The 26260-nt window shown below is 42.2% G+C and overlaps 1 protein-coding gene and 1 long non-coding RNA gene across 4 annotated transcripts in view; one reads left to right on the top strand and one right to left on the bottom strand.

The window, feature by feature from the left end:
* efr3a (EFR3 homolog A (S. cerevisiae)) overlaps positions 1 to 26260 on the top strand; it is a 255814-nt gene that overhangs the window by 98214 nt on the left and 131340 nt on the right. For both annotated transcript variants that reach the window (XM_021612601.3, XM_021612602.3), the window contains exons 6-7: positions 14098 to 14219; positions 18162 to 18311. In XM_021612601.3, the coding sequence (XP_021468276.1) occupies positions 14098 to 14219; positions 18162 to 18311 (272 nt within the window). The remainder of the gene's footprint in view (positions 1 to 14097; positions 14220 to 18161; positions 18312 to 26260) is intronic.
* Positions 1 to 26260, bottom strand: part of LOC149981663 (uncharacterized) — a 190775-nt gene that overhangs the window by 131683 nt on the left and 32832 nt on the right. The window lies entirely within an intron of this gene.

Here is a 26260-nt window from a genome sequence, read left to right as displayed (position 1 = left end):
AGGAACAGGAGAGTCTTTGTTCTAGGGAGAGGGCCGAGAAAGCCACATTAGAACGCAATGAAGTGGATGCTTCTGACTCAATAAAGGAAAATAAATGTACGTCCTTATCCTAGCTTAAAGCACTAGATGACTGCCATGTCGAGTGGAAAGTGGACACTGCCTAACCAGGCTACAGTCAGGCTCAGATTGAGATTGAGATTCTCCAACATTCTCCTAAATTGTGCACTTGCACTCATTCTGTCATACATTTAACTTGCACTCATTCTGTCATATATTTAAAAGCATTGGATTGTTGAAATCATTGGCTAGAGGGAGTTTCCACCAATGTTGAATCCATTATGACACTTTGGGAAAATGGTCGAAATCAGGATGCAGCCTTAGTGGGTGCGGCAGGTAGCCTAGTGGTAAGAACATTGGGCCAGTAACCGAAAGGTTGCTAGATTGATTCCTGAGCTGACAAGGTCCAAATCTGTTGTTCTGACCCTGAACAAGGCAGTGAACCCACTGTTCCTAGGCCTTCATTGTAAATAAGAATTTGTTCTTAACTGACTTGCCTAGTTAAATAAAGGTTAAATAAAAATTTGGTTTCCTATGAACGTGATAATTTGGATAGCCACGTTAGCTTCGCCCTTATGTGGGTGCTAGCAAGCAGGCTAGGTAGTGCTTGGTATCAACAGCCAATCCAGAGGGGTGGAAGCTATAGTTAGCTTCAACTGTTCAATATCACTGAGTATTTGCATAAAGTTCAGCTTTCCCCGACTTTGGTCCCATCCTGTTCACGCTTCCTCGCCCATGCTCGCATTGCACAACAGTCCCCCCTGCCAACCTTGCTTTTCTCCATTGAAAATGAATGGCTTTCAAGGTTTCATTGACCCCTGTCTTCTTCTATGGAAACCCACTGTTAGATTTATGTTGAATAATTGTGATAGGAAGAGTGGGAGCTGTGACCTTAGTTCACCACTCCACTGTCCACCGCCTACTTCAGTAATCACACCTACACTTCTACAAGTCTGAAAAGTAACTTCCTTTCCTTACACTTGGCAAAGTCCCATATCAAATTTAATTTACTTTTCTGTTCATGTAGAAAAAGCTTGTATTTGTTTTAATTGTTCAGATCTTCTTCTGAATGGAAAATCCTTCATTGCAGACGTCATAGAAGTGTTTCCTCTAGTTTATTTCCCTGGCCGGGCACAAAGACGATATGCATGGTGTGACTGCATGAAGACTACCTAGAAAAAAATATAAAATCTCAGGTTGCAAATACAGATTAAAATCACTTTATTCATCAATGTAAAAAATGTCCAACCGAACTTTGACTTAGTTTTTACCCCAACCCCTCCGAAAGACACACACATAAACAGGTTGGACCAGGTCTGCCTCACTGGGCGCCCGTGGACAATTGTTGTTGTGGAGGTTAAGTGCTTTGCTAAAGGGCACAACGGTAGGCAATGGCATTTTTAAGATTTGATACCAGCAACCCTCCTGTTATCAGCTCACTTCCCAACAGATTATTTCTGTCAGACCCGGGATTCAAACGGTTAAAGGCTCTACCCCCCTGGTTTAATCACTGTCTCCAACTGAAAAAAAATGAATATAGTGAAGATGAGTTGAACTCCACTCTCCTTTAAAACAGAAAATAAGAAAAGCGACAACCTGGAACGTGTCCAGTGAAATCACAGCAGCGAAAGCCGTTGACCTCTGACTCGATGCCTCTCAACTGTGACTGCCTGGTGTTCTAAATAAGATAAGATCACTTTATTGGTCCAACCAAAGTATGACTTCCACTTTTAACCCAACCCCTCCGAAAGAAACGCATACATGTATAAAGGTTTTGGAGAGATGCTACACTGGATGCCCTGGGAGCTGTTGTTGTGGGGAGGTTAAGTGCCTTGCTTAAGGGCACAACTGCAGGAAATGGCATCTAGGATTTGATACCAACTTTCCCACAGATTTTTCCCGTCTGACCCGGGATTCGAACTGGCAACCCTCTGGTTGCTGACTCACCTCTCTAACCACTAAACCTCCCTGGATAAATGGATTATCTACACTAGTTATGTAATAATCTTACTGGGTGTATGAGTAAATCAAGGCTGTTTTAAAACGGGGAGTTATTTTTAATGTTTATGTTTTCTTCAAATGTTTTTTTCTTCTTCATTAGAATTTTGCCAAACAGACTCTAGCCAAAGAAATTGATCTGTGCCATTTTGTAAATGCAACCGAACGGCTCAAATCGGTCTTATGTTGCAAATATATATTTTTTTTACATTGGATAAAAGTAGAGACTACAAAATGGTATATCATACACTGCATTTGAGGAACAATGGGAAAGTAATTCTGCTTTGAAAGTTAACAAACTTGTAAACTCACTTTTGAGAAAATGGCCTTTGAATATTTTGGTACCTACTTCATAGCTCTGCTTTTTCTACACCCATTCAGCATTGTTCACACCCTCTTAAGCCAGCCCCACCCAGCTCTTTAAGGATTCACATGTGAGGTCATGTACTAAACAGTGAGTAGTGTAGTAAAGATTAAGACTAAAAGTGGTAGTAGCCTACAATAAGGAAACATTCCAGGTAAACAGAAACTTTACAAACAAAAACACGTTATAAATATTAGATGATGCTTACCCAGACACACTAAATAGATGGGTCATGTGAAGGAAATGCTATAACCCCAGCCACGTCTTGCTAAGTGGATGGGTCTCTACAGAGGGTGTAAACGGTGCAATCAAATGGGTACTTGCCCATTAGCAATATAATACAATAATACAATAATATAATACAAGAATATCAATGATATATGAGGTAGTTATCAATCATGCTATCATGCTATCAATCAGGGGTAAAGTGGCTGAGCAGCAGGATAACATGTTTTTATTGTAGCAGCAACGTATGGCGTGTGAGTTAGGAGAGTCATTTGAATAAAGGTACCGTAGATAGTGCTGATGACTGGTCCGCCCGAACCACGCATGACCAAGGGAATCTATATTCGGAGAGCCTGTTTCTGTCCTGCCCTTGACTTTGGGGCAGGGCATGTGATGTCCTGATCTTCTCAAAAACATACGTTTGTCTAGCTGTGTCCAGTCCAGGTCTTGCTTGTACAGGCAGGCCATCTATGGGAGGAAGGATGTCAGTGTCCCGACTGAGTCTGAACGCTCCTTGGCGACAACACCAGGCTCCAGAGCATCGAAGCTGTGAAACCGGAAATAACAAACAAATGTAGAAGACATTACAGCCTTGCACAACATCAATTCACCTCCCAAGTTCATATAAGAATAATAACCTCATACAATGCAATGAAAATGATATTCACCTGAAGTGCTGGTACTGTTTGAACTGTGGCAGCGGCCTGAAGTTCTGAGTCAGGTGTTGTTGCCAGCCATAGCTTTCCACCAGCACTGTACCATCCTCAAGTCTAACCAGCTGTGGGATGTTGACCCCTGTCTCAGTGCTGTCCTACACAACACCAGCAATCTCAGACAAAGCGTTCACTCTGGTCATTCTGAAACGCTGCTTGATGAGGCCGAAGCACCAGTCTGGGGCAAACTTGATGTGGCCTGTGATCAGAAAGTGAAGGTCCAGACTGTGGTGGTGCTTTGTGCATGGTCTGCCAGGCACAATACCAGAACACAAACTTGTTATTGTTTTGGCCACTGCAGTTATCACAATTCAGGTCCACACGTGTTTCCCCAACTCCGTAGTTGGTGAAGAAATGGTGCATTTAGTTGATGACTGCGCTGCTGCCTTTGCTGGATGACATGCCTTCATCAATCAAGTAGTTGACTTGTTGTGGGTGTCCTTCACAGCAGACACCAAACAAGCCACACTTGCGAGGAGTTAAAAAGTAAATGGGGCCTGGCTGCATAGGGTCAGAAGGATAGTACACCTGCAAACAACACAAGAACATTAAGATAAGTTAATGAAAAGAAAATGTAACGTAAAACATATCATTTAAGTTTTACTTACAATGTGCAGAGCAGCAGCACTCACTTACCTACAAATGTGCAGAGCAGCAGCACTGCATACAGAAACATCATCTTGTAAACTAGAAGAACTCAGTCCGACAACACGTACCTCTGGAAAATACAGAAATAATGTGAGATCAATAAAAGTGGTGCCAATCGTGTTGGGGGTCAATTAAATAATCAAAATGTGTTTGTGCTTTACATACCAAGTGTTGTCATCGATTCCTTGTAAGGACGCCACACTGCTGCTTTTATCACATGAGATGGCCGCAGCTTTCCACCAAAATGTTTGTCCTGGGTGGTGTCCTGGTAACACTATTGCATTATCTTCTGCGCAGTTATTGATGAAGTTCACCACAGTCCTCATGCTTCAGGTGTAACCTGGGCTTGGGCCAGCTCTCTTTCTGATGGGAGGCATTAGACCATTCTCCTTGTATGACTGGTGAAGATATACAGGTGTGTTCTGCTGGTCTTTTTGATGGGAGGCATTAGACCTTTCTCCTTGTACTACTGGTGGTGGAGAGTCAGGCTTGTTCTACTGATGCTGAAAGACAAATTCCAGATACAAACATGTTGGCATTATTATACAATGATAAACGTAATCATCGTCAGACACCTGGCTAACTTGAATAGTCACGTAATCATCTGACGAAATTGAATATTTTGTTTAGACATGTTAGCTAATCAATGAATCATAATCCATAGAGTACTAGCAATACAAACCTAATGTTAGATAAAGTTAACCAAATAGGTTCAATGTTAGCTAGCTAACATTAGGCTATAACTAGCAATGCGAAATGGAATTATGAGAACATTCCTACACACTGATCATAAACATAATGTTAGCTAGCGAGCCAGCCATCTAATGTCAGGTAGCTAGCGAACAGTATGCTTTAACTTGCAATGAAAACATCTTTCTGACAAAATTAGAAATGTATAATATCTGGAAATGAAGCTAAACTCTTACCTGTATACATGGATGAATGCTTCACGGCAGACTGCAACCCCTTTCATTAATTAAGAGGTCCTGTGTCATTTTCGTTGCTGGGCACGCTGTTGTGTCAAGTCACTGGTTCACACTGACCGTGTACAATGTCATAAGAATCATCTTAAGCTTTAGCCCCCACCAAAACTCTGACCATTTCACTCGCCCTAGCAGAGCTGGTTAGGCTGTTTTCACGTTATCTAGAGTGTTGGTGACTGTAACTGTGCTCCTGACAACAATTTAATTAGGCTTTTTTTGCCTAAGTTTACCTACACCAGCCATATTCAACCCGTGTTGAGCATTTGTAAATTCATCAGTTATTCTGCGCTCTGGTACACTCAGACGAGAGTGCTCTGAAACAGTTGTTGCAGTAATGTTCTATTGAAATGGATAGTTGAGTCTATTCTTTAAGTTTTAATGTAAAAAAAGCCACGTTAGACAGGTTTACCTACTGAGCACCTCAAATTGTCAGAAGCATGCTATATGGCAGACCAATCCAAACTCATATCTATGCATGTCCAGCCCACTCATTATCTCAACCAATCATGGTTAGTGGGAAGGTTGCTGACTTTTTCTGTGGCTTAACCAACAAGGCTCGTTATTTAGCAATTTGAATCACATTTACAGATGTCATACAACTTTGTTATTAAGACAGAAGGCATTTCTGCCCCCCAACAAAATGTTGATAAAAAAATTAAGTTTACGCTTCAAACGGCTCTCCTGTGAAGTAGTGACTTGCGGCATATGCCTAGTTTCCTGAAACGGGTCACATATATCGTTTGTAAAGGTCTCGCCGCAAGGCATTCCATCCAACCCATTATTGAGGCCCATTTGCTTTCTCTCTGGCTCATTTGCATGTTTATACACTACCAAACTACAAAGGTTTGGACACACCTACTCATTCCAGGGTTTGTCTTTATTGTTACTATTTTCTACATTGGAGAATAATAGTGAAGACATCAAAACTATGAAATAACACATCATGTAGTAACCCATTTATTTCTAAACAAATAAAAAAATATTGCATTTGAGATTCTTCAAAGTAGCCACCCTTTGCCTTGATGACAGCTTTGCACACTCTTGGCATTCTCTCATCCAGCTTCATGAGGTAGTCACCTGGAATGCATTTCAATTACAGGTGGGCCTATTTTGTGGAATTTCTTTCCTTAATGTGTTTGAGCCAATCAGTTGTGTTATGACAAGGTAGGGTTGGTATACAGAAGACAGCCATGTTTGGTAAAATACCAAGTCTATATTATGGCAAGGACAGCTCAAATATGCGAAGAGAAACGATAGTCGATTACTTTAGGACATGAAGGTCAGTCAATACGGAACATTTCAAGAACTTTGAAAGTTTCTTCAAGTGCAGTCACAAAAACAATCAAGCGCTATGATGAAACTGGCTCTCATGAGGACCGCCACATGAATGGAAGTCCCACAGTTACCTCTGCTGCAGAGGATAAGTTCATTAGAGTTACCAGCCTCAGAAATTGCCGCCCAAAAGTAAGACACATCTCAACATCAACTGTTTAGAGGAGACTGTGTGAATCAGGCCTTCATGGTTGAATTGCTGCAAAGAAACCACTACTAAAGGAAACCAATAAGAAGAAGAGTCTTGCTTAGTTCAAGAAACTCGAGCAATGGACATTAGACCGGTGGAAATTTGTCCTTTGGTATGGATCCAAATTGGACATTTTTGGTTCAAATCGCTGTGTATTTGTGAGACGCAGTGTGGGTGGAGGTGATGTTATGGTGTGGGGGTTCTTTGCTGGTGGCACTGTCTATGATTTATTTAGAATTCAAGGCATACTTAACCAGCATGGCTACCACATCATTCTGCAGCGATACACCATCCCATCTGGGTTAGGCTTAGTGGCACTATCATTTGTTTTTCAACAGGACAATGACCCAACACACCTCCAGGCTGTGTAGGGCTATTTTACCAAGATGGAGAGTGATGGAGTGCTGCATCAGATGACCTGGCCCCAATTGAGATTTTTTGGGGGATTAGTCGGACTGCAGAGTGAAGGAAAAGCAGCCAGCAGGTTGTGGGAACTCCAAGACTGAAAAGCAAGACTGAAAAGCATTCCAGGTTAAGCTGGAACGACATATTTTTACCTTGTCAGCTCGGGGATTTGATCCAGCAACCTTTCGGTTACTGGCCCAATGCTTTAACCACTAGGCTACCTGCTGCCCCATTAAGTGTATGTGTACGCCAAATAGGAGGCCTATACCTGACATTCAGCTATGTTTTACTCTTAGTAGTCGTCTTGATATCAGTAACCAATCCCTTGTCGATGTAACAATAACCAAATTTGATATTCTCCTATTTTATAGTCTAAGGGCCAGTTTTGCTAACATAAATTAAGACTAGTCCTGGACTAAGAAGACATTTCATTGGAGACTCTCCAGTAAAATACTTTTTGGATCCAGGACTAGGCTTAATCTGACTCCGGGAGACTTACTGAGAGTATTTTGCCGGAGACTGGTCTAGTGGTAGTGGCCATCAACACTGTCCACTCTGTACCACATTTCCCCCCTGGCGACTCCAGAGCCCTTCCTCTCGGTCTGTCCCTCGTCATGTATCACATGCATCTTTTCCAATGATACTGTCCTAAATTATGATAAACACATTACTTCCCCTAAAGGAATAAACACACCATGCCGACAAACAATTAAAACCAGCGGGTGGTTGTCCTATCACCAAAACATCAACTGCCATTTCATGTTCATTTCCTGACTTTTCTATGTTGAATTGCAACCATTCGTCGACACACAGCGTGTCATGGCTAACACACCACGGCCACTCGCTGCTTTTACCCGTTCATCAGCATGTGTTTTGTCCTTAAAAGAAACGACTGTTGTCGCAGTTCCTTTCAAATCCTCTAGTCAACCAAACGTGCTTCAGAACGGCCCTCGAATTCGGCACCTATCTAGGCATGTTCAGCACACTGTTGTCAGTCCCCCCGATTTTGCCGATTAGGCCGATGATTGATGAGTATCCACGCTCTTTCTCTTCCCACTAAGGGGTTTTCAGACAATAAGATACCAGGTCACTGTAATTCGTGCTTACTGGCTCGCCTCCACGCTTGTCCTTCACTCTCACTCCCCATTCCCAGCCAATATGACACAAGTGGGGTTGGATGGTAAATGGGTTTAAATTATCAGGTACAGCAGGCGGTTTCCGCCTTTTTTTGGGGGCCCTCGCCTGAATAACCATCAGAGGAGGTTTGCGATGCGGCCAGGTGATGTGATGATAGGGTTGTCGGGTTGCAAAGGCCAGGTTAAGTGTTGAAGGCGAGTAGGGATCAGCTCGTGGCCAGGTTGGCGAGAGCGGCTGATTTAGCCTGGTACTTGACGGTGGTCTGCTACTCAAAGCCACGAGAGGCTGGGATCAGCTCAAGCGCCTTGTTCTTTTAAAAAGGAATGGTTTAGTGATTGTTGTCATTACTGGAGTGTGTGACGCTTGAGTTCAACGCGGTAGAGAGATCAATGGGGAGGCAGTTGGTTCTGGCCGGAAGTGTACAGTGTGGTGTAATACCTTTGTATGGACACACCTGAAGTGGGCATTTCCCAAACCCACATTTTGTTACTCATAATGTATTCTATGCTAGTTATAGGTGAAAATTAGCATGTTTGTTCAGGTCATATTAAAACTAAAGCTTGCAGATATACAGTTCTGTTCTTTAAATCTCCAATCTTCTGTAGATGAAGAGTCTCCGGTCTTGGATAGACTCACTTAACACTCATCTCTACTAAATTCCACGTGAATTTTCCTTTGACTTAGTTGAGTTTGCATTTGAAAATTCTTGACATTGCGAAAACATTTTTTCTTTGTTAGAGTTCCAATAACGCAATGAAATTTGTTTATATAGAAAAATTACCTGTCTCAAAGACAAAGGAATGGAACAAAATAGAAATATATATATATATATATATATATATATATATATATATATATATATATATATATATATATATATATATATATATATATATATATAGTACCAGTGAAAAGTTTGGACACCTACTCATTCAAGGGTTTTTATTTATTTAAAAAACAACAACGATTTTCTACATTGTAGAATAATAGTGAAGACATCAAAACTATGAAATACATTGCCCACTCGAGACCGATCCCATTGTGCAGCTCCTGAGTGCCTCAATGGTCTAAGACACTGCATAACAGCAAGCTGTGTTGCTACAGATTCTGGTTCAATGCCCGTGCTGGCCTTGACTGAGAGACCTATTAGATGATTGTTGGTTTTTGGTTTCTCTCCCTCTAAAAACAGAAATAAATATTCTAAAACAAACTGGCTTTATTTACAAATTATTAACAATATCTCACCCCATGTTCAAGAACTTTTCTCGCTCATTTTACGTTATTTGAAAACGAAATCTCCAATATTGTTAGTTTTTAAACAAAGCGATTATTATTAATTTAGAATTATATAAAAGCCCATTGGATATTCTCACAGATATATTTTTAACCCTGTTATTAGCAGGATATATATTAATATATAATATTATATATATTAGTCATATTGGTCATGGCAGTTCTCCAGCTATATTCACTGAAAGCGTGCAAGATGTCAAGGCACAAGGAAAGGGGGCACGGGATGGGCGGCTGAGCCGCACACAGAATACCTAGCCCATTGGGAAGGGTGGCGGTGGACACACTGGGTAGCACAGAGCAACACCTTTAAGGGGCATTGCACTAATAATGGTGCCGACTAGGGAAATGTTCCCTCTGTTCTTAGTGCCAGTCTGCATGTTTAAACTAAAACAATGTAACTAATAATGGCATCTTCATGCTTTCGGTAATAAAATAATGATAAAAATACTCTTATTTAGTTATGGATGCATAACGAATTACTATGGGAATAAATATCACTGACTTACAGAAATATTGGAACAAAGTTGTCTAATGAAGGTTAACAAATTGTTGCTTCCTGGAAAATACTCTTTCAAAAAACACATGGTCACGTTGTACAGCACCATTATGGCTATTAGCTGGACAATAGACTTGCCTAGGAGGGTAGGGGGAGAATTCTATTGTTAAATGTATTTCTGAATTAGGTCGGCTGTATCACCACTGGCCGTGATTGGTTGCAATTTCAGTTTAATCCACCAGAAAAGACTAAACAAATAATACCACAAAAAGTATTATTATATATATCACATCTGACCATGATTGGGAGTCCCATAGGGCATTGCACAATTGTCCCAGCGTTTCTCTCCCTCTAATAAAACAGAAATAAATGTTTTGGCCTTTATTCAGATTACAATCGCTCACTTTTGTTTTTTTGAAAAGGAAATAACCTCCAAAATATCGTTATATATTATCAAGTTGATGACACATTATAATAGCCCATTATGGGCTATTAGCAGGACAATATACCTTTACCAACACCTCTCCGTACTTTAATACTTTGCGTTGCTACAGATACCTGTGCTGGCCGCCACCGGGAGACCCATGAGTTGGCTTTTGGTTTTAATTTAGAATCATCCATTCCTCTATGTAGTTATTGGCGGAGAGTCACGTAATATTTTCCGATATGCTGTAGGTGACTAGTGACACATTATTTGTGACATTGTGGTTACAATAAAGAATGTAAACAAGATACTGTTTTTATTGACAGTAGCGATGGACAGCTGGTCGCATTTTGAAACAGGTTGTCCAACACTTGTAGCCCGATTAGCAGGACAATATACCTTTACCAACACCTCTCTGTATTTTAATACTTTGTGGAGGTGGGCTCCCGCAGTGCAAAATGTGATGCTACAGATGCAGGTTCGATACCTGTGCCGGCCACCAACGGGAGACCCATGAGGTGGCTTTTGATTATAATTTAGAATCCTCGAATCCTCTATGTAATTATTGGTGGAGAGTGACGTCATATTTTTCGATATGCTGTAGGTCTACCGCAGGTGACATGAGTCTCTAGTGTTGAGTAATGTGCTGCTAAATGTGGTGTAGGTTTTATTAAAAGAGCATATTGAAGTAAGAGGCAATAGGATTTGAAGCAATAGGCTACAGTTATTTTAGCTGCATTTCGCACTGCCCTGAGACAAGCATGGGGCCTGGTCTTGATAAATCAATGAGATTTTTATTTTGACTGAATCTCTGTTTGGGTATTGGTTAGACTACAATTAGGAATATTATGCTCTTAATGAAACCTTTATTTAAATAGACAAGGCAGTTAAGAACAAATTCTTACTTACAAGGACAGCCTTCCTCTTTGTTGGGGAATTGAACCCCGGTCTCCCGTGTGCCCACATGACACAGGGATTCTTTAGCTAAATAGCTAAGTACTTTAGCCTACTCCCATCCATCATGTTGTACAGCGCCATATTTTCCATTCCATCTTAACGGAAACCAAGAGGGTTTTTCAATTTTCTTGGAATAGAAACACCATAATATTAATCAAATTAGTTGGGCAAAATGTCTTAAAATTAGTCCCATATACTATGTTCTTACAAAAAAAGGTTTAAAATTCCCTAGTACAGTCACTATTGAAGGCTATCGAAGGCTTCTCAGGTGGTCAAACTAGCACTAACTAGCATTAGTGTTACCAGTGGTTGGCACTTAAATAACGTGCCATAGAATTCTGTGGCACCATGCAAGCTGTGCTGCAGTACACTGCAACTTTTAAAGGATAAACCACTGTACGGAATGTAGTAACCATACTACCCATCCCGGATCCGGGAGCGTAATCATTGACTGACACTAATTAGCATAACGCAACGGACATAAATATTACTAGAAAATATTCATTTTCATGAAAATCACAAGTGAAATATATTGAAACACAGCTTAGCCTTTTGTTAATCACCTTGTCATCTCAGCTTTTCAAAATATGCTTTACAGCCAAAGCAAGACAAGCATTTGCATTTGCAAGCCTAGCATAGCATTATGTCCAGCTAGCAGCAGGTAACTTGGTCACGAATATCAGAAAAGCAATCAAATTAAATCGTTTACCTTTGATGAGCTTCGGATGTTTTCACTCACGAGACTCCCAGTTAGATAGCAAATGTTCCTTATTTCCAAAAATATTATTTTTGTAGGAGAAATAGCTCCGTTTGTTCTTCACGTTTGGCTGAGAAATCGACCGGAAATTGCGGTCACGAAAACGCAGAAAAAATATTCAAAATTAGCTCCATAATATCAACAGAAACATGGCAAACGTTGTTTATAATCAATCCGGTGTTTTTCAAATATCTATTCGATAATATATCCACCGGGACAATTTTGTTTTTCAGTAGGAGCGAAAGGAAAAATGGCTACCTCTGAGAGCCATCAGGTGACCACTTACACAATGTAGCCGCTTACGGGTATTCTTCAACATAAAGGCGTAAAACTATGTCACAATGCTGTAGACACCTTGGGGAATACGTATAAATAGTAATCTGGTTGATAGCCCATTCACTGCTCAATAGGGACGCATCGGAACGCAGAGCTTTCAAAACATGAGTCACTTCCGGATTGGATTTTTCTCAGTCTTTCGCCTGCAATATCAGTTCTGGTATACTCACAGACAATATTTTTACAGTTTTGGAAACTTGAGTGTTTTCTATCCTAAGCTGTCAATTATATGCATATTCTAGCATCTTGTCCTGACAAAATAGCCCGTTTACTTTGGGAACGTTATTTTTCCAAAAATGAAAATACTGCCCCCTAGTTACAAGAAGTTTTAACAAATCAAAAAATATTTTAGATTCTTCAAAGTAGCACCCTTTGCCTTGATGACAGCTTTGCACACTCTTGGCATTCTCTCAACCAGGTTCACCAAGAATGCTTTTCCAACAGTCTTGGAATTCCCACATATGCTGAGCACTTGATGGCTGATTTTCCTTCATGCTACGGTCCAACTCATCCCAAACCATCTCAATTGGGTTGAGGTCGGGTGACTGCGGAGGCCAGGTCATCTGATGCAGCACTCCATCACTTTCCTTCTTGGTAAAATAGCCCTTACCCAGCCTGGATGTGTGTTGGGTCATTGTCCTATTGAAAAACACATGATAGTCCCACTAGGTGCAAACCAGATGGGATGGTGTTTCGCTGCATAATTCTGTGGTAGTGGTGCTGGTTAAGTGTGCCTTTAATTCTAAATATATCACAGACAGTATCACCAGCAAAGCACCCCCTCACCATCACCCCTCCATGCTTCTCGGTGGGAACCACACATGCAGAGATCATCCGTTCACCTACTCTGCTTATCACAAAGACACGGCGGTTGGAACCAAAGATTTCAAATTTGGACTCAGACCAAAGGACAGATTTCCACCAGTCTAATGTCCTTAGCTCGTGTTTCTTGGCCCAAGCAAGTCTCATTTTCTTATTGATGTCTTTTTAGTAGTGATTTCTTAGCAGCAATTTGACCATGAAAGCTTGATTCACTCAGTCTCCTCTGAACAGTTGATATTGAGATGTGGATGTTACTTTAACTCTGAAGCATTTATTTGGGCTGCAATTTCTGAGGCTGGTAACTCTAATGAACATATCCTCTACAGCAGAGGTAACTCTGGGTCTTCCTTTCCTGTGGCGGTGACAGCCAGTTTCATGACAGCCAGTTTCACCATAGCACTTGATGGTTTTTGCGACTACATTTAAAGAAACGTTCAAAGTTCTTGACATTTTCCAGACTGACCTTCATGTCTAAAAGTAATGATGGACTGTCATTTCTCTTTGCATATTTGAGCTGTTCTTGCCATAATATGGACTTGGTCTTTTACCAAATAGGGTGATCTTCTGTTTTCCCCCCTGCCTTGTCACAACACAACTGATTGGCTCAAATGCATTAAGAATTAAAGAAATTCCACAAATTAACATTGTTAATTGCAATGCATTCTAAGTGACTTCCTCATAAAGCTGGTTTACAGAATGCCAAGAGTGTGCAAAGCTGTCAAGTGATGGCTATTTTGAAGAATCTCAAATATAATTTAATTTGTTTAACACCTTTTTTTGGTTACTACATGATTCCATGTGTTATTGCATAGTTTTGATGTCTTCACAATGTAGAAAATAGTAAAAAAATAAAGAAAAACCCTTGAATGCGTAGGTGTCAACTTTTGACTGGTACTGTATTTTCCAATAAGTTAATTGGGTCATTAGATTTCCATTTACTCTAGTCTCTGCCTCCAACAGTTTGTCAAGTTTGCCAACATCGAGGAGGACACACCGTCCTACCACCGGCGCTATGACTTCTTTGTCTCCCAGTTCAGCGCCATGTGCCACTCAACCCATGAAGATCCTGAGACCAGAACCAGGTGAGGAAATAACAGGCTTGAAAATAAACCTTGAACAAAAAAATTATTAAAGGAATTGTTCACTTGAATTAAATTATGCTCACTGGGAAGAAATTGCCATTTTCTCCTTGTCCATAGACAAGTAAGGAAGCAAATATGTAAAGTTGTAATTTTGGTTAACCAGTGTATCCCTTTAAAGCCAACCAACCAACCAGTGAAAGAATCTCTAGAACAGTGGTGGTGCATACATCTCTTTATACTCAGGCGCTTTATAGGGATGCCTACTCCACTAGAGATGCCTGCTCTTCCTTAATCTAATAAAGACACCAGGAATATATTCAGATGACTATGATTCACTCTCTGCAGAGAGACCTCATCCCACCACCAATATTGCTGTAATTATTTGTTTAAAAAAGTGTTGTTACCTAACCTTACCACCTGGGGGCAGCCCGTCAGGAAGTCCAGGATCTAGTTTTAGAGGGAGGTGTTTAGTCCCAGAGTCCTTAGCTAACTGGTGAGCTTTGAGGGCACTATGGTGTTGAATGCTGAGCTGTAGTCAATGAATAGCAATCTCACAAAGGTGTTCCTTTTGTCCAGGTGGGAAAGGGCAGTGTGGATCTGTTAGGGCGGTATGCAAATTGGAGTGGGTCTAGGGTTTCTGGGATAATGGTGTTGATGTGAGCCATGACCAGCCTTTCAAAGCACTTAATGGCTACAGATGTAAGTGCTACGGGTCGGCAGATTACCTTGGCGTTCTATGGTGGTCTGCTTAAAACAGGTTGGTATCACAGTCTCGGACAGGGAGAGGTTGAAAATGTCAGTGAAGACACTTGCTAGTTGGTCAGCGCATGCTCGCAGTACACGGCCTGGTAGTCCGTCTGGCCCTGCGGCCTTGTGAATGTGGACCTGTCTAAAGGTCTTACTCACATCGCCTGCGGAGAGCGTGATCAGTCTTCCGGCACAGCTGATGCTCTCATGCATTCTCAGTGTTACTTGCCTCGAAGCGAGCATAGAAGTAGTTTAGCTCGTCAGGTAGGCTCGTGTCACTGGGCAGCTCTCAGCTGTGTTTCCCTTTGTAGTCTGTAATGGTTTGCAGGCCCTGCCACATCTGACGACCGTCAGAGCCGGTGTAGTACGACTTGATCTTAGTCCTGTATTGATGCTTTGCCTGTTTGATGGTTCGTTGGAGGGCATAGCGAGATTTGTCATAAGCTTCCAGGTTAGAGTCCCACTCATTGAAAGCAGCAGCTCTAGTCTTTAGCTCAGTGCGGATGTTGCCTGTAATCCATGGCTTCTGGTTAGGGTAGATACGTACAGTCACTGTGGGGACGACGTCATCGATGCACTTATTGATGACGCCAATGACAGATGTGGTGTACTCCTCAATGCCATTTAGATTTCTGGCTAAGGTTAATTCGATTTCTGTCTAAGTTTATTCAAGATGTATTGCATTAGTGGATACTTGCACTGTTCTCAGGGCAGGTCTGCCGGTTTTGACTAGCAGATGTGACTTTTCACAGCAGGTTAGGATAATGTAAACTGCAGGTTAGGAGAATTAGCGTGTCAGGTTAGGAGAAGGACATTAATGTTAGGAAAAGGCTCAAATTGACCCATACACGACTCGGAAATATCTAGCTACAACCAAGCCTGCCATTAGAACAGTCTTGGTTTGTTCTTTTTTTAACACATTAAGAAAATGTTTTTAAACAATACAAAACATACACAATCAAATGACAGCATACAGACACACACACACAAACATCGACATCACACCTGCCCAGATCCACCTTCTCACACCCCAGTGCCCACATCACACTCCGCCACATGGCTGCACAAACTGCACCATTTTGTTTCTCTCTGTCGCCTACGCACTTTCAACATTTCGATATGTAGAAAAATGTGAAATGTTTTTTACATTGGATAAAAGTAAAGACTCAAAGCTAGATAATGGTATATCATACACTACAGTTAGGGAACATTGGGAAAGTAATTCTGCTTTGGAAGTTGATAAACTTGGGACCTCACTTTTGAGAAAATGGCCCTACTGGAGAGCTCTTTGTCTACACCATTCAGCATCGTTCACACCCTCTTAAGCCTTAGCCCCACCCATTTCTTTAAGGATTCACATGTGATGTCATGTACTAAACAACCCAAAATTTCAAGACTGAAGACGTGGTATAAACCAATCTATCGATAGTTGTCGCAGTTGCATCATGAACATTCTATTGTCGCCCAACATCATCAAACTTGTCGTTTTCGTTATAAAACAGTATAAATACAAAAACTACAGGCTGCCTGTTTGTCCAAAATAGCATAACTAATGTATTTTAACACCCATTAATTAACCCACCTGTTTAAATATGTATTCAGTATATGTCAATCTAGCAACTTTCTAAACAATGTTTTGGTTTGTTTCTAGCATCTTAGCTATCTAGCTAATGTTACGCTAGCTGGCTAGTCAGTTCAAATAATGACCATATCATATAGCTGACAACTTCTTCACTTTAGCTAATTTGTCTTCATTATGACAGGAAAATAAACTCACAAGAAGATCATTATTTACTAGTTAATGGCGAGCCAATTACAGAAAATATATTGCGGTTGTGAGTTTGTTGAAAGAAAATGAGGGCATTCTACCAGAGTTTTTTTTATTCGGACTATGTCTTGTTGGCCTAACATTATATCCTAATTTGACTTTGGTCCAGGTCATGTTCTTCACATTACCGTCTGGTAGACACATAGAAAATCAAATAAAATCAAAGTTGATTTATCACATGCACAGGTTACAGAAGGTGTAGTGAAATTGATACTTGCATAGTGGAGTCTTTTGTTTAGACATGTAGCTAGCTTGCTAAACAATGAACCATAATCCTGATTTATACTACCCTGTATGAATCTGCAGGTAGCTAACCAACCCGGTTCAATGTTAGCTAGCTATCTAACATTAGGCTATAACTAGCAATGCAAATGATACAAGTAATATTACTACAAAGATCATACATGTAACGTTAGCTAGCTAGCGAGCAAGCCAGCTAACATTAGCTAGCTAGCTAACAGTACGCTTTAACTTGCAATGAAAATTACTTTATGATAAATTAGAAACGTATTATATCTGAAAATGTAGCTAGCTGGATTATTTTACCCATATGGATGGACTCTTCTCCCTCTCTGTCACGGATACCATGGTTGCCCTTAGTTTGAAGATGTAATCTGGAGACCGGTTTGTTATACAACAGCCTTCTGTGTGTTGTCTATTCAACTCCCTCTATATATTTGCATTTAAACAGCCAAATCTTCTCCAGTTCCTTAGCTATCACACTCTGCTTCCACTGGGCATTCCATTCCTGATTTCACATCTCGGCCCTCCAGAAAGTGGAGAGCCACACTTTTTTGCTGTTCTACTATGTGATATCTTCAAACAAAGATGTGTTAGAAAGGATTGCCTACACATACTGATCAACTCATGTTATAATCCCCAGTTTACAATTGGCTCATTCATCCCCCTCCTCTCCCCTGTAACTATTCCCCAGGTCGTTGTTGTAAATGAGAATGTGTTCTCAGTCAACTTACCTGGTAAAATAATGGATAAATAAATAGAAGCGCACAGGCCAATCCAAACTCATCTTTCGACATGTCCAGCCCATCTATCTCAGCCAATCATGGCTAGCGGGAAGGTTCCAGTCTTTTCCGCGGCTAAATAAACTTGTCTCGTAATTTTACATTTATTCTCATTTACAAATGGCCATTCATGTTTGTTATGGAGGCACATGAAAGTTCACGTTCCAGAAGGCATTTCTGCCAAAAAACAAATGTTGACTTGCGACATACGCATAGTTTCCTGAAACGTGTCAGAAATGTGGAAAAAGGGAAGGTGTCTGAATGCTTTCCAAATAAACTGTGACCTTTGAAATGTTTAAGTCCTTCAAATATAGTATTTAAAGTGTGTGTGTGTATCCTGTTTAGGATCCGTGTGGCCGGTATCAAAGGGCTGCAGGGTGTGGTGAGGAAGACGGTGAACGATGAGCTTCAGGCCATCATCTGGGAGCCCCAGCACATGGACAAACTCATCCCCTCCATGCTGTTCAACATGCAGGATGCTGAGGACCTAGACAGGTACTTAAAACATGTATATACACACATGGCAGTCATAGACATTGAAATATATATTTATGCACTAACATCAATAAATCAACAATTAGTCCTGGGAGGTGGTCCTGACTGTCGCAACTTGTCTACTTAAAGTAGTCATCTGCAGTTAAAATCACAACAAACAGGCCACAGATATGGCAAACAGCTAAGGGATGGGGCTGGAAAAATGCAACCACTCTCAAATTCATAGACAGACCTATGGATGCAAGGACTGACTGTCCATGAGATCTAAATGACAGTTTTAAGCATTTTTTGACCTTTTACTTTAGTTTATTTAGTGAATATTTTCTTAACCAACAATACAGTTCAAGAAATAGAATTAAGGGCTTGTAAGTAAGCATTTCACAGTAAGGTCTACACTTGTATTTGGCGCATGTGAGAAATAAAATTTGATTTGTTTAGTGTTTATTTACGAACAAAGCAGTAAAACATCATTATATTCGACCATGCTGGTCATTTATGAACATTTGAACATCTTGGCCATGTTCTGTTATAATCTCCATCCATCCGGGACAACAAATAATATTTGAAACCAGTTCTTAAGGTGAACCTGTTTATCCATAAGAATATAAGGCTTAGATCAAGGGCCCTAAATTCCAGTCTGAGGACGATGGGAAAATCTGGAAAACACTGGCCATTGCTAACTTTTCATGAATCTTCACTCTTTTTACACTATATAGACACTAGTAAAATTCCCACAGGGATCACATGCACATATTGAAAGTGTATGCACACACTGTACTGTACATCACTTTGGTTAAAAGCTTCTGTTAAGTGACATTTTTATATTATAATTAAAGACTGTTTGAATTGACATATTTCTTCTCAATAGACATCAGCTAGCTCTAAGAAAATGTGTCCCTTCTCCCTTTCCCCTCTCTCTCACACCCCCTTCATCCATTTCTCTATTCTCCCTTTGTCTCTCTTTCCAAGTGGTAATCCACCACCGCTCTTCTTTCTTAATTGTAAAAGAACCCCCCTGAATCTACGTCTGCACCTTTCTATGATCTGTCCGCTGTGTACAGTGCATTCGGAAAGTATTCAGACCCCTTGACTTTTTTAACATTTTGTTACATTACAGCCTTATTCTAAAATGTATTAAAGTGTTTTATTTCCTCATCAATCTACACACAATACACCATAATGACAAAGTGAAAACAGGTTTTTAGAAGTATTTGCAAATGTATTAAAAATTAAAAACAGAAACCTTTTTTACTTAACTATTCAGACCCTTTTCTATGAGACTCAAAATTGAGCTCAGGTGCAACCATCTCTGCAGCACTCCACCTATCAGGCCTTTATAGTAGTGGCCAGACTGAAGCCACTCCTCAGTTAAAGGCACATGACAGTCCACTTGGAGTTTGCCAAAGGGCCCCTTAAGGACTCAAACCGTAAGAAACAAGATTCTCTGGTCTGATGAAACCAAGAACTCTTTGGCCTGAATGCCATGTGTCACGTCTGGAGGAAACCTGGCACCATCCCTACGGTGAAGCATGGTGGTGGCAGCATCATTCTGTGGGGATGTTTTTCAACGGCAGGGACTGGGAAACTAGTCACGATCGAGGGAAAGATGAACGGAGCAAAGTGCAGAGATCCTTGATGAAAACCTGCTCCAGAGCGCTCAGGACCTCATTTTGGGGGTGAAGGTTCAACTTCCAACAGGACAATGACCCTAAGCACATAGCCAAGCCAGCGCAGGAAAGGCTTCGGGACAAGTCTCTGAATGTTCTTGACTGGCCCAGCCAGAGCCTGTAGCATGGGTAATATTGTGTACTACAAACTCCCCAGACGCCTCGCGCAGTCTCAGATTGAGTCCCAAATGGCAACCTATTCCATATATTGTGCATTGCTTTTGACCAGGGCCCTATGGGGGCTTTCCTATGCGCCCTGGGCAAATGAAGTACACTATATAGGGAATAGTTTGCCCTTTGGGACCCAGGCCCTCTCCTGAGATTTTCCATTAGCCCGAGGAGGATGAGTGACGATGGGGAATTGACATAGTTCTTCTGGAGAAAGGAGAATAGCTTGATGATATTTCATACAGCGAAACCGTTAGGAGAGGAGCCGGAGGTAGCCGTTGAGCCAGGCTCTTGCCCATGCTGGAGATTAAGATTTAGACACCTTGACACGCGGCGGCTCGGCTTGATGAGACAGGACAGGTTTGTGGAGATAAAGCTTTACCCTCCTCTCCTCTACTCTCCTCCTATCCCCCGGTGCAAAATACAGACATCTCTCTCTTGCTCCCTTTCTCTCTCTCCTCTCTCTAGTCTCTCCTTCTCCCCTCTCTTTCTAGCCTCCTCTCTCTTTCTGTTCTTCTTCCCTCCAGGTCGTTTCCATGTGAACAAAGCTATTTTTGGTGCAACTTTTTTTTCTGTCCTTATACATGGAGCTCTCTTAGAACAGCAGACGAGCACTGCCGCATGCTGAGGAATTCCAGTTTTGATACATCTACCACAACAGTGTTTGTCTCTTAATAATATTGTTTCGCCACATGTTTACCGCCTTATGAAGGTAATGACACTTCTGGCTAGGTGGGGAGGGATAAACAACACATTCTACAGCACCTTTTTAGCTCGTCGCCTGTCAATCACATGGTATTCACAAAGTACATGGCTTTTCTGTGACCACAGTATAACCAAGGAAATTGGTTGCTCCCCTTTCTCTTGAATTTGTTGCATTGCACAATGTGGTCAAGATAAAAGTGAGCAGTCATGATACACCCATCTTTGTATGTGCACAGGTTATTCATGCTAGCATACTTTTTGAATCGTGTAGTTTACCTGCAGAGAAGATCAGAAGTAGAGGTTCATTCAAATCCTATTTTTTTATGGAACACAATGGGATTCGCGGTAGGCGGATCACTACTAGGAAGAACCAATCGCACAACATCTGTCAGAAACAGACCGGTTGACTGGTGAATGAGGTGAGCCCCTCCCGTTTTATTAAGGTGCCACTCACACGCCCACTGGTTATTCTCGCTCCCTTCCTTGCGAAGTTTACTATGCTCCGGAATCTCCCCTCAGCACGACTTGATCCTGCTTAAATGTTCTCAAGCGAATCGCAAGGTTAACGCTGCCGAACGTAGGACCTCTGCTCTTGTCTCTTTGTGTTGAAGTGCAAATTCATTTTCTACTTTTCTGCATTTTCTACTCTTTCTACTATATTTGTGACCAACTGCCTCGATTCGGTCTTATGTAGCAAAATTTGAAATGGTGTTTTTTACATTGTATAAGAGTATATCATACACTGTATATCATACACTGCAGTTGAGGAACAGTGGGAAAGTAATTCTGCTTGGAAAGCTGATAAACTTGTGACCCCACTTTTGAGAAAATGTCCCTTGAATGTTTTGGTACACCTACTGGAGAGCTCTTCTTTGTCTACACCCATTCATGTCTACACCCGTTCCCAACCTCTTAAGCCTTAGCCCCACCCATCTCTTTAAGGATTCACATGTGAGGCTATGTTTCAAGACTAGATTTCAAGACTAAAAGTGGTAAAAGTAGTAGCCTACAATAAGGAAAAACTCCAGGTAAAAATACACTATCTAGACCTTGGCCTATATCCTAATCTGACGTTGGTGCAGGTCATGTTGTTCTTCACCTATAAACACACTTTATAAAAAATGTCTAAGTTTATTGGTCACACACGCAGGCTACAGAAGGTGTAAATGGTACAGTGAAACGGTTACTTGCATAGGAGCTATATCAAAAACAAAGTGTCCAGATAAAAATAACACGATAAAAGATATTGTATAATTATTAGATGATGCTTGCCCGACACACTTGTCTAAATTGATGAGTCATGTGAAGGAAATGCTATAACCACCCCCCAGCCACATCTAGCTAAGTGGATGGGACACTATTGTCTAGAAATGTTCAATAGATTGCCGTAATCACCCCCAGACACATCTGGCTAACTGGAAGGGTCATGTAATCATCTGGCGAAGTGGTGTTTAGACATGTACTTTAGCTAGCTAGCATAATCTCAACTCGTACTACTACAAATGTAAACATTGTCTTAGCTGTAGTATGAATCTGAAGGTAGCTAAAGAGCTAACCAACAATGTTCAAAGTTAGCTAGCTAATATTTAGCAATAAATAGTAATGCAAATGGATTTCTGATACAAATAATATTACTACACAGATCATACACATAATGTTAGCTAGCAAGCTAACATTCACTAGCTAACAGTACGCGTTAACTTGCAATGAAAACATATAATATGTGAAAATGTAGCTAGACTCTTACCCATATACATGGAAGAACGCTTCATGGCAGACTGGAACCAAAACTCAGTTTTGTTTGTAACTGCATCTTGTTTGGCCAGCGTTGTCAAGTCACTCCGGTTCACACTGACCGTGGCATGTGCAGAAAGTAGTCAATGACTTTTTCCAACTGATCTGTCGATAGCACCTGCTAAATTCAGGGCATCAATATTGTTGAGAAAAGTAACAGCATTTTTGTAGTTTGTGGCTAACGTTAGTCTTTTCTACTGCGCTGTTTTTTGAAAGATATATCAACACATAGTTAGCTAGCTAACCACCGTCTAGCAATTGCTAGTTTAGCTCTCGTATATAGTTCACCTCAGATTAAATGTAGACTCAGCTAACCTAAGCTAGGCGAAATGCTCAGACGGCCTACAGCTAGCACACCAGTTCAGCTTGTATAGTTCACATAACGTTCAGTTGTTTTGTGCTTACTTACTTGACCATCCCGACCTACTAGGTTCTCTGGCCAATAGACTCAAAAACAGATTCAGCTCTACTGGGTGGTGCAGTGGTCTAGGGCACTGCATCGCAGCGCTAGCTGTGCCACCAGAGACTCTGTGTTCGCACCCAGGCTCTGTCGCGACCGGGAGGTCCGTGGGGCGATGCACAATTGGCCTAGCGTCGTCCGGGTTAGGCCAGTAGGAATATCCTTGTCTCATCACGCACCAGCGACTCCTGTGGCGGGCCGGGCGCAGTGCGGCTGGCTTCCGGGTTGGATGCGCGCTGTGTTAAGAAGCAGTGCGGCTTGGTTGGGTTGTGTTTCGGAGGACGCATGGCTTTCGACCTTCGTCTCTCCCGAGCCTGTACGGGAGTTGTAGTGATGAGACAATTAGATACCACGAAAAGGGGGGTAAAATAAAAAAAAACAGAGCTACTGCTTCAAGGCTAGCCTGTGCACCTCTTGCCTCGCAGACCCGGGTACGTGGCAACCCGGTCTCCCCTCTACAAGCCAAGGCTCTGCATTAGGGAGAGGGCAGTTTGCTAACGCCAGGCTGCAAACCCACAGTCCAAGACAAAGGCAGACAGTGGGGGAAATGGTAATTTGCTGCGGCCGCTTCAAGGTCCCGTCCTGCATCCCCAGCGGCAGAAAGGGACAGCAACAGTTCACGCCATGTCCCTCTCGGGTGCAGCACAGACTTTCCCTCCATCAGAATGAGGTAGAGGCATATCTGTGCTCCTAAAACCCTACCCCTCATGCAGCGGCTCATTCCTATGCGTCCGCTCACAGGGAAGATGGAAGGGGCTCACTAAAACCTCCATGCCACAACTCTCCCCTCTGCTCTTTTTGAAGTAGCCGTGGAAGACCGACAATTTGGATGTACCCCATTCTGGACATATGGGTCCCTCAACAGCTATGTTGAAAAGGTCCATGTGCTTACTTACTTGACCAGCCCGAATCTATGGTCAACGTGCTGTCTCGCTCTTTTCGTCAAGGCGACTGGTTCACTTCAATCGACCTACAGGGCTCTTATTTTTACGTAATACCAGCACACAGGAGGTTTCTCATTTTTTCCATTCAGGGAACAGTCTATGAATACCTCGGTGTCCCCTTCGGCCTAGCACTAGCTCCCCGCATGTTCAACAAGTGTGTGGAGGAGGCTGTAGCGCCCCGGAGAATCAGGGGAATAAGAACTCCCGAGTGGCGCAGCGGTCTAAGGCACTCAGTGCTAGAGTGCTTCTCAGTGCTAGAGGAGTCACTACAGAACCTTGTTCGATCCTGGGCTGTATCACAACCAGCTGTGATTGGGAGTCCCATAGGGAGGCACACAATTGGCCCAGCATCGTACGGATTAGGGTTTGGCCTGGGTAGGCCGTCCATTGTAAATAAGAATTTGTTCTCAACTGACTTGTCTAGTTAAATAAAATCTAATTTAGAGTCTCCACCAAAGCAGTACGAGACACGGCTTCCCTCTTAACCCACTTCACCGAGTTAGGGTTCAAGATCAACAGGAAAAAGAGCTGTTTGGTGCCCACATAGAGAATAGAATACCTAAGCGTCAAGCTGGATCTATTTTATCGGGCTACACTATCGACAGTTCCGCAGGGGGTGCTCCTGTTATGCTCAGAACGTATCTTTGAGTCTTGGGGTTGATGGCATCCTCCATCTCAGTACCACTGTGTCTACTGGGAATGAGAGACTTCCAGCGTTGGGTATCTACCCAACGTCTGTGTACACAACATCACCTCAATCAAAAAGTTAACGGTAACCTTCTCTCGGCTGTCTGTCACTGGAAGAGCCCCTTGATCTTTGTTTCTGGTCCCGACAGCTCTGCCACTCATGTAAACTACCTCAAACTTCTGACAGTGTTTCTTTCATTGAAATATTTTCAGCCCTTCAGGAATTATCACATCCTGATCAGGACAGACAATACGACTGGTGGCATACATCAACCCCCAGGGTGGCACTTTCTGTCAAGATTATTCTGTGGAGCAGAACACACCCACTCTCACTATGCGCGACTCATGTCCTGGGCGTACTGAATATAGGAGCGGACTTGTCCATAGGGAATCCCCTATACGGGGATTGGAGACTCCCATCCCCAAGTGGTGAACCAGATCTTGGAGAGATATGGTTGAACACCATTGATCTCTATGCATCGCACAAAGAGAGAAACTGCCCGCTGTTCTTTGCGCTAGCAGTACTACTGGAGGTAGACGCACTGGCTCACCCTTTGGCCAAGGGTGCTGCTCTACGCTTTTTTCCCTCTGCCTGAGGCTTATCCCTCATCTTAGTAGTCCCAGGATGGCCAGGAAAGCTCTGGTTAGCGAAGATCAGTCTCTTACTTTGACAAGCCCTGGCAGCTACTGTTACGCAGGGAACTTCTGACCCAAATTAACAAAGAGATTTCTCACCCTCACCCAGAAACCATGGCCCTCTGGGCCAAGCCTGTGAGAGGATGAATCTGAATGCGACAGGCTTTCCACTCACTGAGACTGTTCAGAGTGCCAAAGCCCCTTTTTCACTGTTTGGAAACAAGTGGCATGTTTTTGAGAAGTGGCTTTGACAAAAACACAGTCGGGATCGCGTCGCTTACGTCCAGTCTCCAAGCCTTTAGCCCCGTCTTGGGACCTATTTTGCTTGAGGCTATTTCACAGCAGCCTTTTAAGCTGCTGGAAGGTGTGGAGATGAAATATCTCTCCATCAAAACCCCTTTGCTGATTGCCCTTCTGCCTGCAGAGTGAGTGAGCTTCACGCACTGCCAGTCTACCATTTGTGCCTACAGTTTGCACTGAGTACATCCAAGTTAACTTAAACCTTCTTTTATGCCTATGGTCAGCGATAATTATAATTGTCTTCCCTTGGAGCTTGTGGCTTTCCACCCGCCGCCATTCACTAACATGGAATAAGAGCCTCTCCACTGTTTGTCCAGTACTCACGTTGCACATTTACTTGGACAGAATGAGAGCCTTACGCAAGAGCGACCAACTCTACATTTCTTCAGCGCCCCCATGCAAGGGTAGGCTCCTCTCTCGTCAACGACTATCCCATTGGATAGTGGAGGCTATTATATTGGCTTGTAATAGCAACTGTTTACAGCCCCCGAAGGGCCTGAGGACTCTTGGGCACTGTTCAAATGATTCTCTTTATAAGGGATATGCAATGTGGCATGTTGGGCTACATTTGAGGTTTTACCGAAAGGA

This window comes from Oncorhynchus mykiss, chromosome 8 (genome assembly GCF_057628025.1).
Source record: "Oncorhynchus mykiss isolate SJ-2025 chromosome 8, ASM5762802v1, whole genome shotgun sequence".
NCBI classification, from domain to species: domain Eukaryota; kingdom Metazoa; phylum Chordata; class Actinopteri; order Salmoniformes; family Salmonidae; genus Oncorhynchus; species Oncorhynchus mykiss.
This window is presented reverse-complemented; position numbering and strand designations above follow the sequence as displayed.